General features: G+C 37.5%; 1 protein-coding gene across 1 annotated transcript in view; it reads right to left on the bottom strand.

Moving 5' to 3' along the window:
* The window catches only part of COG5 (component of oligomeric golgi complex 5), a 194595-nt gene that overhangs the window by 35909 nt on the left and 141695 nt on the right, over positions 1-16991 (bottom strand). Inside the window, exons 11-14 of the mRNA XM_069801840.1 lie at positions 15582-15663; positions 13418-13622; positions 12107-12268; positions 8983-9082 (exon numbers count right to left, since the gene is read on the bottom strand). Coding sequence (XP_069657941.1) covers positions 8983-9082; positions 12107-12268; positions 13418-13622; positions 15582-15663 — 549 coding nt within the window. The remainder of the gene's footprint in view (positions 1-8982; positions 9083-12106; positions 12269-13417; positions 13623-15581; positions 15664-16991) is intronic.

The raw sequence follows: 16991 nt of genomic DNA on the forward strand, positions 1-16991 counted from the left end.
CATGAAAAAAATCAAGACTCATCTGCCACAACATCACAAAGAGTTATGATGATGAGATGGACGTGCAGAAAGTTGAGATCTATTTTAAACCTCAGTCATTACAAACTAGTTTTTAAACACACTCAAAGGAAAGGATCAGCTTTTTGCAGAAAATTTGAAAGACAAAAATAAATTTTCTAGAGTGGTGTGAGAAGAATATGGTCTGTTTTCTCACAGTCTGCCTCTTTAAACTCCAAAAATCTAGCAAATAATCTATTGCAACCCATTCTAAATGGCTAGCTAGTGGATCAGAGATATTTAATAGGGAAATACTAATTCTGAATATGTGCTCAAAGTGGAAAATTGAAAAGATCGTTATGGGTACCTGCAAAAGATTAAGCCACCTGAGCAGCATTAAAGAACAGAACAGTAGCTGGGGATGTAAGTAAAGCAGAATTTGTAATCTTGCACCTGTAAATCATAAGTTCAAACATAAACTGGATTAAAGGATGATGAGAGATAAACTGCTTGTCTCAGTTTCAGTCCTAGTGGAAAGTGGGCATTTATTAAAATCTTCATAATGTGTATCACTGACAATCTTATGTGAAGCCTCAGGAAGGAGACCTGTGATTGAAAAGGTCTGAGAGAAGATAAACTAATCTTTAAAAATGATTCCTATAGAGTAGAGACAGAGCACAATGGCAAGATAATGCACTGAGCCATACAAGTTTTGTGGGCAATACTAAAAATAATTTAAGAACAAGTGCAGCAGAGCTGACTTTCCATTATATATATTTTGATGCTAATCTTATGTAATGCGTTTGGTGCTGATCAGCATTACAAAGATCAGTGCTCTAAAAATATCTGAACATGACAGATAGATAGATGCTCCTCAGCCTGTATCTCCATCCATTACATTCACTAAAAATAGAATATTAAATTACAGAAGGGGTTGGTTGCACTGGCATCCAAAAAGGTGTCATCTGAGTTGGCCCAAAGAAATGTTTGGCTACCTGAAAGAAGTGTTGAACTCCTGAAAAGAGTTAATATCCAAGGTTTTCTCGCACCCATCCAGCAATATTTGGAGTTGCCAACTAGTCACAATGCCAAAGACAACTGTGCTCTTTTCAAGGACTAAAACTCTGGTAGAAACACCAAATGCTATTTTCAAATAAGTCAAGTATGGCTGACAAGCATTACAGATAGAAAAACATGTTTAGGAAAGCATATCTTTTGAAGCTCTGGCAATCTAAGAAAATCTTAAGACCAAAAGGAATGTTAGTATAGAAGAAATCAGCATCTCTTAACTTTTGCCTTAGAGATTTATTTACATCCTAAGTAAGAAAGTATGAATTCCAGATGCAAGAAAAAAATTACCCCAATCTGCCAGCATTTTAAGCTTCCTCTTGAACAGATTTTGTATGTCGCTCTCATTCAGTCTCATTCACATATTGGCTACACCCACAGCAATAAATTAAACAGTGCCAGGAAAGGTTCCTGGATCTGGCACATGATCATCTGTACCGCTAAACTGTTAGGACAGTCATTAGCAAGTTTTTGGCTGGGCCAACAACCACTTTCCCAAATAAACTCCAGCCACAGCTCTGGAGAGGCAATATTGCAGAGACTATTCCTGAAAAGGGTGCTGGCAGGCAGCCACGTGCTTTGGGGAAGGGCAGCCCTTACGAGCCCTGAGACAGGCTGTCCTGCACCTCCTGGCCACAGTGCCCAGGAACGTTCGCAGATACCTTTCGCTGGCTAGTGTAGACATTACTGTTACATCCCATGTTGGAGACTAAGAGAGTTCACAGCTAGGGTGGCAAATTAAGTCCTGAGTGTCAATCAGAAACCTTTACTGACCTCGTACTATCAACTGAGAGAGGCAGACATTAACATAAACATCAGGGTGACAGTGTGGAGCAACTTAATACACAGTTTTTCTGCAGCAAAACCAGACACTTTTTGCTGATCCTTCAAGTAAGGCCAACACTAATCAGAACAAGTCTTGATGATACAAATTTGCCTTCAAACAGATGAGACTAAGCTCATTTACTTACTTCCATTTACTGTTCTGAGGACAGTTACGTATTTTTCTTTCCACACCCATACTCTGTTTCAAAAGCAAATCCAGATCATTTGGGGACAAGCAGTGAGTGATTGGGACATATCAGCGTTTGACTCTGAAGGAGGAGTTGAAACAACAATTGTTACATTTTTCTACTTCTTATGCTCTTTTTTGGTATTTACTTTCTTAAACAATAATGCACTTAAAAACATCTGCCATCAAGTACATGTTACTCATCATTATGACAGATATTACTTTACAATAACACAGTCCCAGTTACACTATTTAGGACCAGTTAATTGAAAAGCAGATCTCAGTAAACCCTCAGAACAAATAAAGTTTAGAAATAATGTATATTAGTTTTAATCATAGAATTTTTACGTCAGAGTCACTTCACATTTAAACATCAATCCAATTAAATATTCAGTATTGTTTTACAGCATCTGAAATCCAGTTTCACCATTGCATTGAAAAACAATATCAGGCTAAATCAAAGCTTCCCAGTTACCTCCCAAGAACTTTCTTCTACTTGGCTGAGTACCCGCATATTAGTGCTCATATTACTGCTCTACTACTGTGCAACTGGTGCATGTTCTAAAACCATGTATAACATTACATAACTCAGATATTTACTTAAGCAAATGTAAATAAATCTCAATATACTACTGAGATTCAGGATAGTGAGAAAGAGGCTGCCTACTCTCTATCACAGATATCAGCTGATGCTGACTTTTCCCTCAGAACAACCCAGAATCTAAAAACCTCATTCACCAAAGCAAATCCATACAAATTTCTTTGTGTCCCAAGTGTACAGTGCTCCATTGCTTTTGGGATCAGAATAGCAAGTTCTCTCTCATTTTGCCTTTTGGCGTGTCTGGTACCAGAGGTCTTCAATACATGAATCAATGTCCTGCCCTTTGAAGATATGGGACAACTGTTTGAACTTTGGTGCAGGGACTCTAATTTTTGAGGCACTTATGTCTTCTCTTTAATCTTTAATCTCAAAATTGACTTCTATTACCGGGTCTTTAGCATTTTAACTTTGAAATATATAAAATAGACCAAGTGTCACCTTATGTTTTCTTAAGAAGGTTGGGGAAGAATTCTTCAAAATGCCAGGAAAGACTGTGCTCTCTGTACAGCGCTTAAAAATTTCCAAGTGGCTTATACTAGGCAAACCTGATGATCAGAAAATCCCACAGCCATTGCACAGGGTAAAATCCTGATGAGAAGCCAAGCCTCTACCATGAGCTGTGGGCAAAGGATAGATAAGTAGCTTTCCCAGAGCACTGCCCACAGCCTGTATTTCGGGCCTCCACCTCATTCATCAACTTTTATAAGATGTATGACACAACTCCAACCACATTTAGTTAAGGGAATAAAAAAATGATTCAAATTCTCTATTTCCGTCCTCCTTCATTACACCCACTCTCCTTCTCCATCTTCTGAGTGCTTCCTTTTTATGATTGCTTACAAGTCTGACAGTGGGAAACATCTCCATTATATCATCTGCCTGCAGCATCTTGTCTGTTGGAAAGATCCCTTTTTTTAGACAAACTTTTCTGAAACATATTACTCCATAAAATACAATATTCCATATTTAGGAACCTCTCCAATTATAGGCAATCACAACTCCCACCGATTTTAGCCTTATCTACCCTAACCTTAAGATAAATCTACCTAGCGTAATATGGCCATGCAGATTCTTGCTTTGCCTGTACTTCAAGCAGACATGAACTTGCTCCAGTTGTGCTCCAGGCTGAATGAGAGGGTTGTGCTCAGCAAGGTGCCAAGGCTGAGCTGGTCACCCTGGCTTGGACTGGAGCTAAAATGTGTCCCACCATCTGAGAGCACAGCAGAGTGAGTTTGTGTTTGCCTAAATCGTGTAAGCATACCATTACATATCCACATACAAAAATGTTTTTTACGATAGATTGATCGACCAGAAGTTGCCAGCGTAATCACCCCCACCTGCTCTGAAAAGCAAGTGGACAACCTGATTTTTACAATCCTGCTTCTGCAAATTACTCTTTGCTTGTTTATTGGCCAAAAGATACCAGGCCACTTTGTCTCTGACAGTGATGCCTTATGGTGGGAGGAGGCAGCAAGACACAGCCTCCACAAGACAAGACAGGAAGGATTGCTGTGGGACTCTGATTGCAATTAATAAAGATAGTCTGACAGGATGACTGTAACTCTAGGGAGGAAACTAGTAGAGGTCTCCGGGTTCAAAAAGTACGAGAATCGCATCTTCTCTAAACAACTGCATTTTCACGTTCACAGCACAACACATTTCATCTATGTGCACTTGGTGGGTGTGTTAGTATATTTCAGTCCACCCACATGCCAAGCTGAACAGAAATAGCACAAAAGTAAGAGAACATACAGTACTTACATTTCTACTCACAATATATGAGGTAACTGAAATCATCACTCTAAAAACAGAAAGAATGCAACAAAAACCTCAACAATAAATATTGTTTGAAATAGTCCTGTGCTGGGAAGGGAACAGACTAGATAGCAAAGCAGGGCTCTTCCATCTTCAACCTCTATAAGGACAATGGATCTTGCAATTTATTTTTCTGCTTGTTGGCAAAAGTACACATCTTGTCAACTTTCAGAGCTTTTAACCCTCCATGTTTCATGACTCCTCTCCACCAGACATCCAGTTCTAAGTATCAGCAAGAAAAATAGCTCTATCAACAGGCAAACCAAAACATAGTGATTACAAAGTTGCAACGAAGAGATTTTTAATTATGAGAGAAATCACAACATTTCAAGTACATTTAAAATTCAGCTCAGTAAATGACAAAATTACAGGTAATCAACTGGGGAAATACAGTTTTGTATCACTTCTAATCAACAGGTGACTATCATTTTCATTTTTATATACATAAATGAGAATCTGATTTAAAGTAGCATATGAACAAAATCAAACATGAATTTAAAAGACTTCTGCAATCAACCAGAGTATTACCCTAGAGCAGTGGTCTTCAAAGTAGGGTGCATGCACCACAGGTGTTATGGAAGACAATCCACTGGGGTGCAGGAAGAAAATATGAGAACTTCAATAGTATATGTATGTAATTTATAAATAAGGAAGTATATATATAATGGGGGTGCATGCTCAAAAAGTTTTTACTGATAGGGATGCATGATCACAAAAGTTTAGAGACCACTGCCCTAGAGGATCCTGCCATGTAATTATTGCTGCCATGTCAGAGGCATCTAATGAAGATGCTGGTGAGATATAAGCTCTCTCTTACACCTCTTCTCAACTATCAGTTATACAAGTGGGTAAAAATTTCTCTAGAAGGCAGATTTGTGAGCTCCTATCTTCTGTTAAGCAGCATGGATTCCCCAAAAACCCCCAAATTACTCAACTTTTTCTTTGTTTTCAGGAAATGCAACTTACTGGTTTCTCATGAATCTCTTCCCTCCACTGTACTTATTGCTAGCGTTTGATGGAAGAGCTAATTTTCCTTATGTGGCCAGTTAAACAAGAGCACAACATGTTATATGTGTCAATCAAGATGGTTAACTTCAGGTATTTGCAAATGGGAATGGATGACCTCTGGAAAACTCTTAAATCAAGGAGAAAAGTTAGTGTTCTTTTTCATCTGGGCTACCTCACTTGCATGAAAACATGGTTAGTGAACAAAACCTGGCTCAATAAGCAGCCATTATGTTACAAAGAAGCAATGGATTACAGTGTGCAAACACAGAAGAGAAAAATTTTGCTCCTATCCCAAACATGATGATCAGATTTTTTAATCTCCGAATCCCAATCTCCCTGAGAAGGATGTAGAAATGGTGACTAAATGGAAATCTCACAGTGTCTGTAATCATTATGAAGATGTTTGGGCTGCCTATTTTGGAGAAAATGTGAATAAGAAGAGACAAAACAATAACGGCACAAAGAAAATATACCAAGCACCCTTCCTCAGCATCACCTAACAAAACACAGGATGGGTGGTGAAGTTGAAAGGTAATATTCTTAAATTAACAGAAATATTTTTTTAAGTTTAGTGCAATGTATAATTATCCCTTCAAACTCTGTATAGTAAGAATATCTGCAATTACACTGATTGAAATTAGGACAATAATTCTGAACGCTTCATGGCATACACCAACCACATCAAGCATCAGCAAGGCGTTAGCTAAAGATTCTCCCAACAGCAGAATGTATCTACCTACTGCTCACAGAGGGTTATTTATATCTCCTCTGAAATCATTTGAACTGGTTAATACAAGAATAGGTCTCAGGCAGAGCAACAGCTAGTTCTTGGTGTGGAGAAAGCTGAAAACCAAAAGCCAGGAGTGTACAAAGTCACAAGTAACACAAATGTTTTGGATTCACAGGAAGAGGACATTTTTTCTTACTTGTTTTTGTTGTAGTACTATATGTACAAATTGCTAGATGCTGCTTTTACTCAAAGTGAAAGTCTTTGAGTCTTAAATAACATTTTTCTTGTTATTTGTCCTATCTAAAGCTAACTGGAGAAACAGTGATGAAATCTTAGTGAATTACAATTCCTTTTTTTGTGAATAAATAAAACCCCTGACATCAGAATGTCTGAACATTTTTAGGATTGCATATTTCACTTTTTCACCATTCAAATCTACCTGCGATATTACAACAACATTAAAAAAAAAAATTCTAATGACTCTTAAAAGCCCTCCCCAACCTTCCTTCACTGAGAATACTGAGATTCTTCTGTTTACTTTTAATTTGGAAGAGAACTCAATTGTGAATTCCTCCAGGAAATTAAATTTCCATCCTTAGCACTGCTCTACTATAGCTATCAGAAATGAAGCATCTGAGCGGAAATGTTACATGGTCACCCTTCTCAGCTTTAGAAAGCTATCATTGGAGGCTGGATTGCAAGACTGAATGAAGATTGCATTCTTGGCTACACCACTAAAACATAATGAAACAGTGCTGTCTGACATAGCTCCTGTTCTACACATGGTACACATTTCAGGCTCAATCTGTCTGCCCAAAAATAGGTATAAAAAAAGAGTTAAGATGTTCTAGACTATATCCACAGGGCTGGCAAGCATGGCACAAGACAAATGGGAGAGCCATGCCCTTCTGGAGAAGCAGCTGGAGGCTAAGCATTTTAGTACTTTAAAGTTGGCACTATACACCTATACCTTGAGCAACTGTTTTGAGCCCTTCCAGTTTTTAATTTTGCAACATGGGTATCAGTAAGGAAAGAAAAAAAAAGTAGCTGTGCAATACATAGTTGATATTGTTTTACAGTTTGCAGGTATATTCTTGAAGGACATTCATATTCTTTCTGCCAGTTTGACTAATCCTGTCACTTAGTTTTTCAAAGTTTCAGATTTTATTTTCTGTTGTCAAATTCAAGAAGTTCAAGGGCTCAGACTCCCTCTTTACTCCTATATTCTTTTAGTTTAAGGTCAGTTAATACAAAGCCTCAAATCATATACTTGTCAGCTGATTTCTACACATCCTTTTTTTCAGGGTTTCTTAAGAATCTGCCAGCTGGCTGATCACAAAATGAGGTACACTTTTGAACAAGCCACTGGCCAGATTCAAACTCTAACAGAGATCATGAGCACAACAGACCTGGTGCTTTCACAGTTACAGCTGATATGTCTTTTTTTTTTTTTTTTTCAGTTGAATGCCACTATTTGATGCTGCACTACATGATAAATAGAGACACAAGTGTAATATTTTTTACTCATGCTGACTCTCGCAACCTACTAAAAATCCTGATTTCTTTCATGAGAAAATTTCACTCTGAAATTAGGAAGCCATGATTCTGTGTCTTTAAAGGAAGACCCAACTTAAGCACTATGCTCTAAATATATAGCAAAATAATGTAAACACATATTTTTATTTTAAAATTTTAAATATTCTTTATAGCCTCCATGACTGCTTCACCTACATTCCTCTTCCATAAACTAGTTGCAAACTTCCAATACAATTCATCCAACAGACAGGGTAACCAAGGTATGTATTACTGAATTTCTATTTTTTTAAATCTATTCAGAGACAGCAGGTGTCTAAAAGGTAAACAGAATCCATACTAACTTAATTGCTGCAATGTTTTGTAGCCAATTGTTACAAAAAATTGTCAGCAAGTATCTCTCTTTAAATGAACCATATTGTAAATAAATGTCACCAGAGTCTGAGTTTGCTTTCAAAATTAGTGTTAAGTGAGAATCTTGTTTACAAATACAAGTACTTAGTCATTTCTTGTGGGCCTGTGTATTGCAAAAATTAATTTTCATCTCTTCATAAGAAAAACATTAAAATTTCAGCAACAGACTTCACAAGAAAATTGTTGATCTTAAATATTCTTTTTTCATATGATGACAATGTCATTCACTGTACTATCCACCGGCTTTTTGGGGATCCTTACCCAAAGGATAAGGCTTTGGGGATCCTTCCTCTATTCAGTTTAACACTAGATAACAGTGCAGAGCAAATGGCTGGAAGCATTTGACAAATGCAAACAAATCAAGGGTCAGTTAAATATATGGCAAATAATAAATATATGGAAAAAATGTGCAAATTTTGATGCAAATAGTGAAAAAATATATTCTAATAGTCCAGATTTTAACGCCATAAAGATGATGTATCATGTAACTGATGGAATATCAAATGTTGGTAAATATTAAACTGAACTAATTGTCTTAATTTTACTTAACGACAACTACAATTTTGATTTTATTAAATTAATATGGCAAATTCTGTTTGGAGTTATACATACAAATTTTACTGCTATCAATAGACTGTGTTTATCCGAAGGCAGAATTTAACTGAAAATGTTTCCAAATACAATGGAAAGCCTATTCGAAGGTTTTGTCTGTCTAGATTGCTATACCGTTATGTTGTAAATCTACAAAACCCAGAACATTGTACACAGTAAAACGTAATTTTTTAGAAATTTAAAATTACTTACAAGCTGCTCAGACTTTACACTGTAGAGCTGAATGGTCTTGGCCACATTTTTTGCCACAGCTAAACTCAGGTCCGGATCAACAGCAGCCACATTTAGCTCACTGGAAGCGAAGATTACAAATCTTAATTAACAACTAAACAGTGCTGTATTTAATTGATAAAGAATTAACTATGAATATGTAGTTATGTGGCATAGAATCACCGAATGGTTTGGGTTGGAAGGGACCTTAAAGATCATCTAGTTCCAACCCCCCTGCCATGGGCAGGGACACCTTCCACTGGACCAGGTTGCTCAAAGCCCCATCCAACCTGGTCTTGAACACTTCCAGAGGTGGGGCATCCACAAGGTCTCTGGGCAGCCTTGGTTTGGGCTCCTCTGGACTCGCTCCAACAGGTCCATGTCTTTCTTATGTTGGGGGTCCCAGAGCTGAATGCAGTACTCCAGGTGGGGTCTCACCAGAGCAAAGTAGAAGGGGAAAATCACCTCCCTCAACCTACTGGTCACAGTTCTTTTGATGCAGGCCAGGATACGGTTGGCTTTCTGGGCTGCAAATGCACAGTGCCAGCTCACGTCCAGCTTTTCATCCACCAGTATCCCCAAGTCTTTCTCCTCAGGGCTGCTCTCAGTCCATTCTCTGCCCAGCCTGTATTTGTTCTTGGGATTGCCTCGACCCATGTGCACGACCTTGCACTTGGCCTTGTTGAACTTCATGAGGTTCACACAGGCCCGCCTCTCAAGCCTGTCAAGGTCCCTCTTGGCATCCCTTCCCTCCAGCGCACTGACCGTACCACACAGCTTGGTGTCATCAGCAAACTTGCTGAGGGTGCACTCAATCACACTGTCCATGTTGCCAACAAAGATGTTAAACAGCGCCAGTCCCAAAACCGGCCTCTGAGGAACACCACTCATCACTGGTCTCCACTTGGACATCGAGCCATTGACTGCAACTCTTTGAATGTGATCATCCAGCCAATTCCTTATCCAGGAAGTGGTCCATCCGTCAAATCCATGTCTCTCCAATTTAGAGACAAGGATGTTGTGTGGGACAGTGTCAAATGCTTTGCACAAGTCCAGGTAGATGATGTCAGTTGCTCCTCTTCCCCTATCCACCAACACTGTAACCCCATTGTAGAAGGCCACCAAATTTGTCAGGCATGATCTGCCCTTAGTGAAGCCATGCTGGCTGTCACCAATCACCTCCCTATTTTCCATGTGCCTCAGCATGTCAATTTAGAGAGAGTAACACATACAACCAAGTCTTTCTAAGCACCATAACTCAGTTTACAATTTAACAAGTCGTTTGGGAATTTTATGTGCAGTGCTCCTATTCTAGTAAAAATGAGCAAAGTTTAGGAATGACACTTCAGTATGAAATTACTATTAGTAAGCCATTCAAAAATATTGACTGCAATTAACTACATTCAAGCTTGGCAGCAGCCTTCAAACATTACAGGTGAATACACAGTCATTCAACTCTGGAATTACATGAGCTTTGCAGAAATACCCAGGGGATGCCTTAGCTTGACACAACTAATAAGCTATGTTTTAGGCAATCCTTTATAGTAACAGAAGCCCCAAAGGAATAACAGGGAACAAATGGAAGAAGGAAAAGACTTCTAAATCACTTCCAGTATTTCTTGTTCATGGAACCCCCCCAGATCTGCATTGGTTGGGGTTGCATTCATAAATGCTCTACAGAAAACAGACAAGCACAAGGACCATCATTTTGCTAGTGATGAGAGTAACCTCTCCCAAGAACTGGAGTGACACTAGGCACCCTGACATAGGAATAACCTTCCCTGAGAACTCTGCAGGGCCCCAAACATCATTAGCTAAAGGTCACTCTGGAAAATTCAGCTGAAATGTCATAATTTTCATGTCATTCTCCCTTCTCCCCTGCAAGGAGCAAAATAACATCAATAACCAAACCGATAGGCATGTTCTGAGCATCTGCAACTCCCAGTCACAAGTAGAGTGTCAGTATTTAATATTACACACACACTCACATACACATACTGTGAATACTGCCCATCATTTTCAGACTGTATTAAACAGAGTAGTCATTACCAAAACCTCATGAGGCAAAATACACCATTGGTAATTCAAGCATCTCATTTTACAAATTCTACCTGGAATAGTTGTCTTTATCTATTATCTTGCTGTTTCACTCTAACAGAATATTTACACCAGGTATTATCACTTGCAGCCAAGCAACTATCATCCTCCGTTTGACACAGTCAGAATAGTTAAGATATCAGACACTTACAATATGTGTGAAGTTTCTCTTCCTGATGTTTTATAAACTTAAACAGTAAAACTTAAATTAAAATTTCAGTTATTCCAGAAAAACAAAATACAGAAGATAAATAATAAAATTTATAATAAATTATAAATAAAAATAAAGAGGTGATTATCCTGCTGTATTCAGCATTGGTGTGGCCTCACCTTGAGTACTGTGTGCAGTTCTGGGACCCCCAAACAATTTAAGAAGGTTGTTAAGGTACTCGAATGTGTCCAGAGGAGGGCAACAAAGCTGGTTAAAGGGCTGGAAGGAATGTCCTATGAGGAGCAGCTAAGGACTTTGGCTTGTCTAGTTTGGAGAAAAGGAGGCAGAAGGGCGCTGCTCTCTACAGCTTCCTGAGGTGGGGAAGTGGTGAAGGAGGTGCTGAGCTCTTCTCCCTGGTATTCAGTGATAGGATGCATGGCAGTGGTTCAAAGCCATGCTAGGGGAGGTTTAGAGTGGATGTTAGGAAGCATTTCTTTACCAAGAGGGTGGTCATACACTGGAACAGGCTTCCTAGTGAGGTGGTCAATGTCCCATGCCTGTCAGTGTTTAAGAGGCATTTGGACAATCCCCTAAATAACATGCTTTAACTTTTGGCCAGGCAGAATTTTTTCACTGGTCAGGCAGTTGGACTAGATGATCACTGTAGGTCCCTTCCAACTGAAATATTCCATTCCATTCCATTCCATTCCAAACCCTGACTTAATTTTTACACTAATGAGTTTTATAACTAAAGAGTAATCAACCTTTTACTGCTAAGGAAGTCTCAGTTCTAAAATTGCAACTTATGAGGAAAAACATGTCAAAGATCACATTTTGCAATGTATTATACGTGCATACCTGGCTACAGTTTTAATGATGCTGTCAAGCTCATCAGAAGAAGGAGGATTCCGACCTCCAGGAGGGAAGACAAGATTGATGGGGTCAAAGAGTCGAGATAAGGATTTTGACAAATAAGCAGCTTCATATTGTTGCAGTGAATCTTTCAAGGCCTTCTCTGGACTGTGGGTATAAGACAAAATTACTACATTTTAATTTAAAATACACAATAGCATTGAACCTTTCCAGACCATACAAACTTCACAGTATTGAACCTGCTTTTTCTTCTGCTCTTTAAACATAAGCACTCAGAAAGATTTTAATAGTGTATAACATCTTGCTTTTCACTTGAACCAAGTAACTAGTCAGAGAGCTATCCTGTGTAGTTCAATACAGTTCTTGGCACTTTCTGTAAGACCGGTGTAGAATCCCTAATTCAAGGTGTTCTTGAAACAAACAGTGCTAAAAATATCTGCAAAATATCAGCAAGATATCCAGAACTGCAATGAAATATCTTTTTATATTCACATATTTCATTAGCAGATAGCTTGTACTCAATTGTACATTAAAAAAAAAAAAATTATCTCCTGGTATATGTATGCATATAGAAAGCTTCAAATACACAGACTTGCCTTAAATTTACCTTTAATAAGCTTCAGTCTTTAGTATTTCTATTTGTGAAAATGAGTAGGCAGTAGCTCTCTCAAACATTTTACCTCATTGTCAGAAGTTTGGTGAACTTTTTACTTTGCTTCCATTGAAGTCAATACATGTCCCACTGACTGCTCAGGAACATATTTAAGCCAATACAAATCTCACCTAAAATATTCATTCTATCTTACATAAGTCTAGAAGTCCTAATAGACTTGATGAACCTGTTTCAGTTTGGTCTTTCTTATATCTACCACTCAGATCATGTTTATTCTACTATGTATAAACATAAACACTGTGAATCATAACAAACTGAACATTTGTCACATTCCAATGATTGCAATATCATTAAGAGAAAGCTACTGCTGTAATCACAACACATACAAAACTGAATTTTCATCATTCTGCTTTTTTTTCACCCAAAGAGACAAAAAGATAAAACTAGTTCCAAAGTCAGGGACTTTGTGAAAGAGAAGACAATCCAACACTGTTCATTATATAACCTAATGAAAATCCTAAAGGTCTAAAGTAGTATTAAAGCAATAACTGCAAGAGGAAAAAAAAGCCTTTAAAATTTTCCCGCTCTGACAATTTGAATAACACTAAGTTCTTAAAAATACTCTCTTTTCTTGCAGGGTGCAAAGCTTTACATTTTATTGCCTTAGAGTTCATAATACATACTCATAATCTTGGGGTTTTTGCATGAATATGTCCTGTGTATCTTCTTCCATTTGTTGTAGTTCAGCAAAGAGATCAGTAGTTCCACTTGTGTTAAAATTCCTCTGAATATTTTGACTATATTGTTGCAGGCGCTTCCACAAGTCATTATAAAGCCTCAGTAATTTAGGGTATTCTCCTTCAAAAGCTTGTTTCAAAAACATAGATGCTGCAAAATAAAGCAGTAAGCAATATGCGTTGCTAAGCTCAAACTAATTTTTTGATTCGTATAAACAACCTATATCCTTGCATTTGTATTAATGAATGATATACAATGTTATCTTATCTTTAATATTAATCACGTAATATTTTAATTAATTTCAAAGTGGCATGAGCTATCACATTAAATGCAGTTGACAAAGCTATGTATCTAAAGCACCAGCATAAAATCCACAACTGGAAGACTGGACATGGAAAACTTTATATAATAAAGATATAAATCCTGGCTGTGAAATGTTCGGTATCAAAATTAATTATTACTATTATCATTCATTTAAGGCTAAAGCGTGATTAGAACTCTCTAAATCTAGAGATTTTCTAACAAGAGCTTGATGGGGGAAAAGTGTGGGGCTGTGCAACTTTGAAGATACCCATTTAAAACAGACAAAGATAACTTCTATGAGCTAAAGTCTTAAGAAATACGATGAGGGAAGCATATGCTTTTACACACACTTCTTAAAACAAGGTACCTAAAATGCAATTCCTAAACTTCTCAAATAAAGAATGACAAAGCCAGCAAAAAAATGAGCATTACTTTCAGCCTTGAAAGGCTTGCCACAAGTAACCGGAAATGAAACAAATGTACAACTGTTTTAGCAACTGATGTTAATCTTGATCTAACATCACTCATACTTTATGGATTTCCCATTACATTAGGAGATTAACACTGTTCCATTCATTCATAGGTTTTTCGGGTTCCAGACATCTGCCCCATTTCACCCAGCCTATCCTTTCAACTCAAATACGTCCTAATTTTTTATACTGGAGGATTCACATTTATTATCAAACACAGAGATATTTTAGGTCACAAAGCTATGTTTATAAAGACTGACAAAATGCAAGAGTTCCCTTTCTTCTGAAATGTTGATTGATCTTATTAACTGATGTCACAATTTTACAATCTTAAAACCGAGGGCTGAAAACAGGTAGCACATGTTTGGTTTGAACATATGAGATTCCTGGTATGTAGATACTGCTGTTGAAGTAATGCGTAAGGCAAACAGTAAAACTAATATGTTTTAACACAAGATGAATACATTTTCTTCTGGGATCATCTAGTTACATAGCAACCACTGAACAGGAATCAACCAGCTAGTTCCTCAAAATTATATTACTGCTATAATGCCTGACAGGACCAAATTTTGAAAGGCCAATGCAATAGCTGAGTTCACAAAGATAAATGCAAATCTAATGCACTTTATCTGTATGTGCAAAAGACTAACTTTATACACTGTACACAAACATGAAAGATATATTTATGAAAGCACCAAACTCACCTATGATCCAATTGCATGCTGCATTAGCATGTACTGGTAATAGTACTGTCTTATGTTTATACATGTTTTTTATTTAATATTCCTTGATTGTATCTGCTATTTATGTATTACATATGTACAGAATATTGTGTATAGTCAGAACACCAGCCATTTATCTATATTTAGACAAGATACAATTTTGAAGAAACTCGACTCCTATTTATAAAGGTATCAAAAAATGGCTAAAATCAGATTTTTACAACTAATCAGTGTTTAACAAGAAAAGACTGTAAGACTTGCTCTTTAAAATCAAATTACTATTTTTAAATTTGGCAAACCCATTTGCTTTGGAAAGTATAATGTACCATTCCAAACATTTTTACCTCAACATACAGTTGCAAAAATATGTTTTTCCTATTAGATAATGACTACTTAATGAAGCAGAAAATATTTCTTTCTGAAAATTCAACCATAGTTTAGGAGGATCAACCTGTTTGGTTACAAAACCAAGAAGTTTTAAATTCACAGACCCCACACTGAGTGAACCGCTGCTATAGTTTTAGTAGAGAAGATAATGAGCAAAGGGCTTACTGAAATGAGAGATTCAAAATAACTATAGAACACATTACAAATCATTTGTACTGAATACTTACAGTCTGTTGCTGACTGAAACTGAGAGGAAAGTGTCTGAGTTACTGCAGTCCAAAATTTGTACAAAATATCAGACTGGCGATCCTGACAGCAAGGGACAAAAGAAATACAAGTTTCAAAACACTCTTTTCAAAGATTCTTAAACAAGGCAAATGCTTCCAGTCAAAGCTGTTCTACCATCACTGAGAATAAAACTAAGTAAAAGAATTCTGAGAGGTTTTCCTCAAGTTTAAAGCTAGGAAAAAATGTTGAGGAATACAAAAATTAAAGCTTCAGTCTTCTCTCAAATGGAATATTTTCCTTCAAGCCTGAGAGAAATGCTCCCAGCTCTCTTAGGTGCATGAGTGTAGACTGAAGCAGCACACCTCAGGAGCTGTGTTAGAAAATCTCTTTGCATTGCAGTGACCTTCTCATTCCGCGGGCATTCTCATGCTGGCTATATCCCAGCAATTATTGTTACTGCCATTACAACACGCTTGCAAACACTGACCAGGGACCAAAAGCAGTGCATGCTGCTCTGCTTCCCACAGAACAGTTTCTTGTTTCTAAAAACATAAACCACATGAAAATACAGTGAACTTCACAGTTGACTCTTCACCACCTTATGTCAACAGGGCTTGCTGTCAGAAGTGGAAACAAGGTAGGATATTCTTGCAAAAAAGACATACAAGAAATGGCAGGCTGTTTCCTTACTCCCCCCAACATCTTGCACTTATGCTCAAGCATTAAAGCATGACTTTGTTTTCTCTCTTTTGCTTTCTTCCTGTCTGTGTGTTTGAGGTAGAAAAAAATTACAGGAGATGACAATGGGTATCCTTGTCCTGCCCACTAGTTAAATGCTTGGAAGGCTGTCCAGTGTTTTTATGGGAAGGGGAAGCTGACTCTGGACAGAATGGTTTTCTTCATTGCATGGTATAGATGGAATGTATTGACCCTACTGTATAAATGAACCAGTTCAACCAAGTCACTATAGTAATGATAATCAGCAAAATGTGCTCAGAATGAAAAAGTGAAACAGCCAGCAGTGATGACAAATGTCAGCAATTCTAAGGATCTTATGCTGACACTTGGCTGTTTCAATCCTGAGTTAACTCTGAAACATCCAAGGTTTTAAATCAAACTACAACATTCATAGCTAAAGATGGGTTTAAGCAAAAAGCTCAACACTGAAATCACTATCAAAGAGGGATGCATTTTCTCAGCTTTCCTTTTGGCACTGCCAGTGACTCTGCTATGAGAAAAATGAAAAAAAACCCCAACCAACCAACCCTAGTTCTTGTTAGTAACACAAGCCCTTTTAAAGTGTCAGTTCAATTTCTGCACTGCCCAGCACCACAAAAAGGAGGAATTAGCTATCAAATATAAAAGTCCAGCTACTCCAAACTGAATTACTACTTAAGATGACAAAGGAA

Source organism: Haliaeetus albicilla, chromosome 14 (genome assembly GCF_947461875.1).
Source record: "Haliaeetus albicilla chromosome 14, bHalAlb1.1, whole genome shotgun sequence".
In the NCBI taxonomy this organism is placed as follows: domain Eukaryota; kingdom Metazoa; phylum Chordata; class Aves; order Accipitriformes; family Accipitridae; genus Haliaeetus; species Haliaeetus albicilla.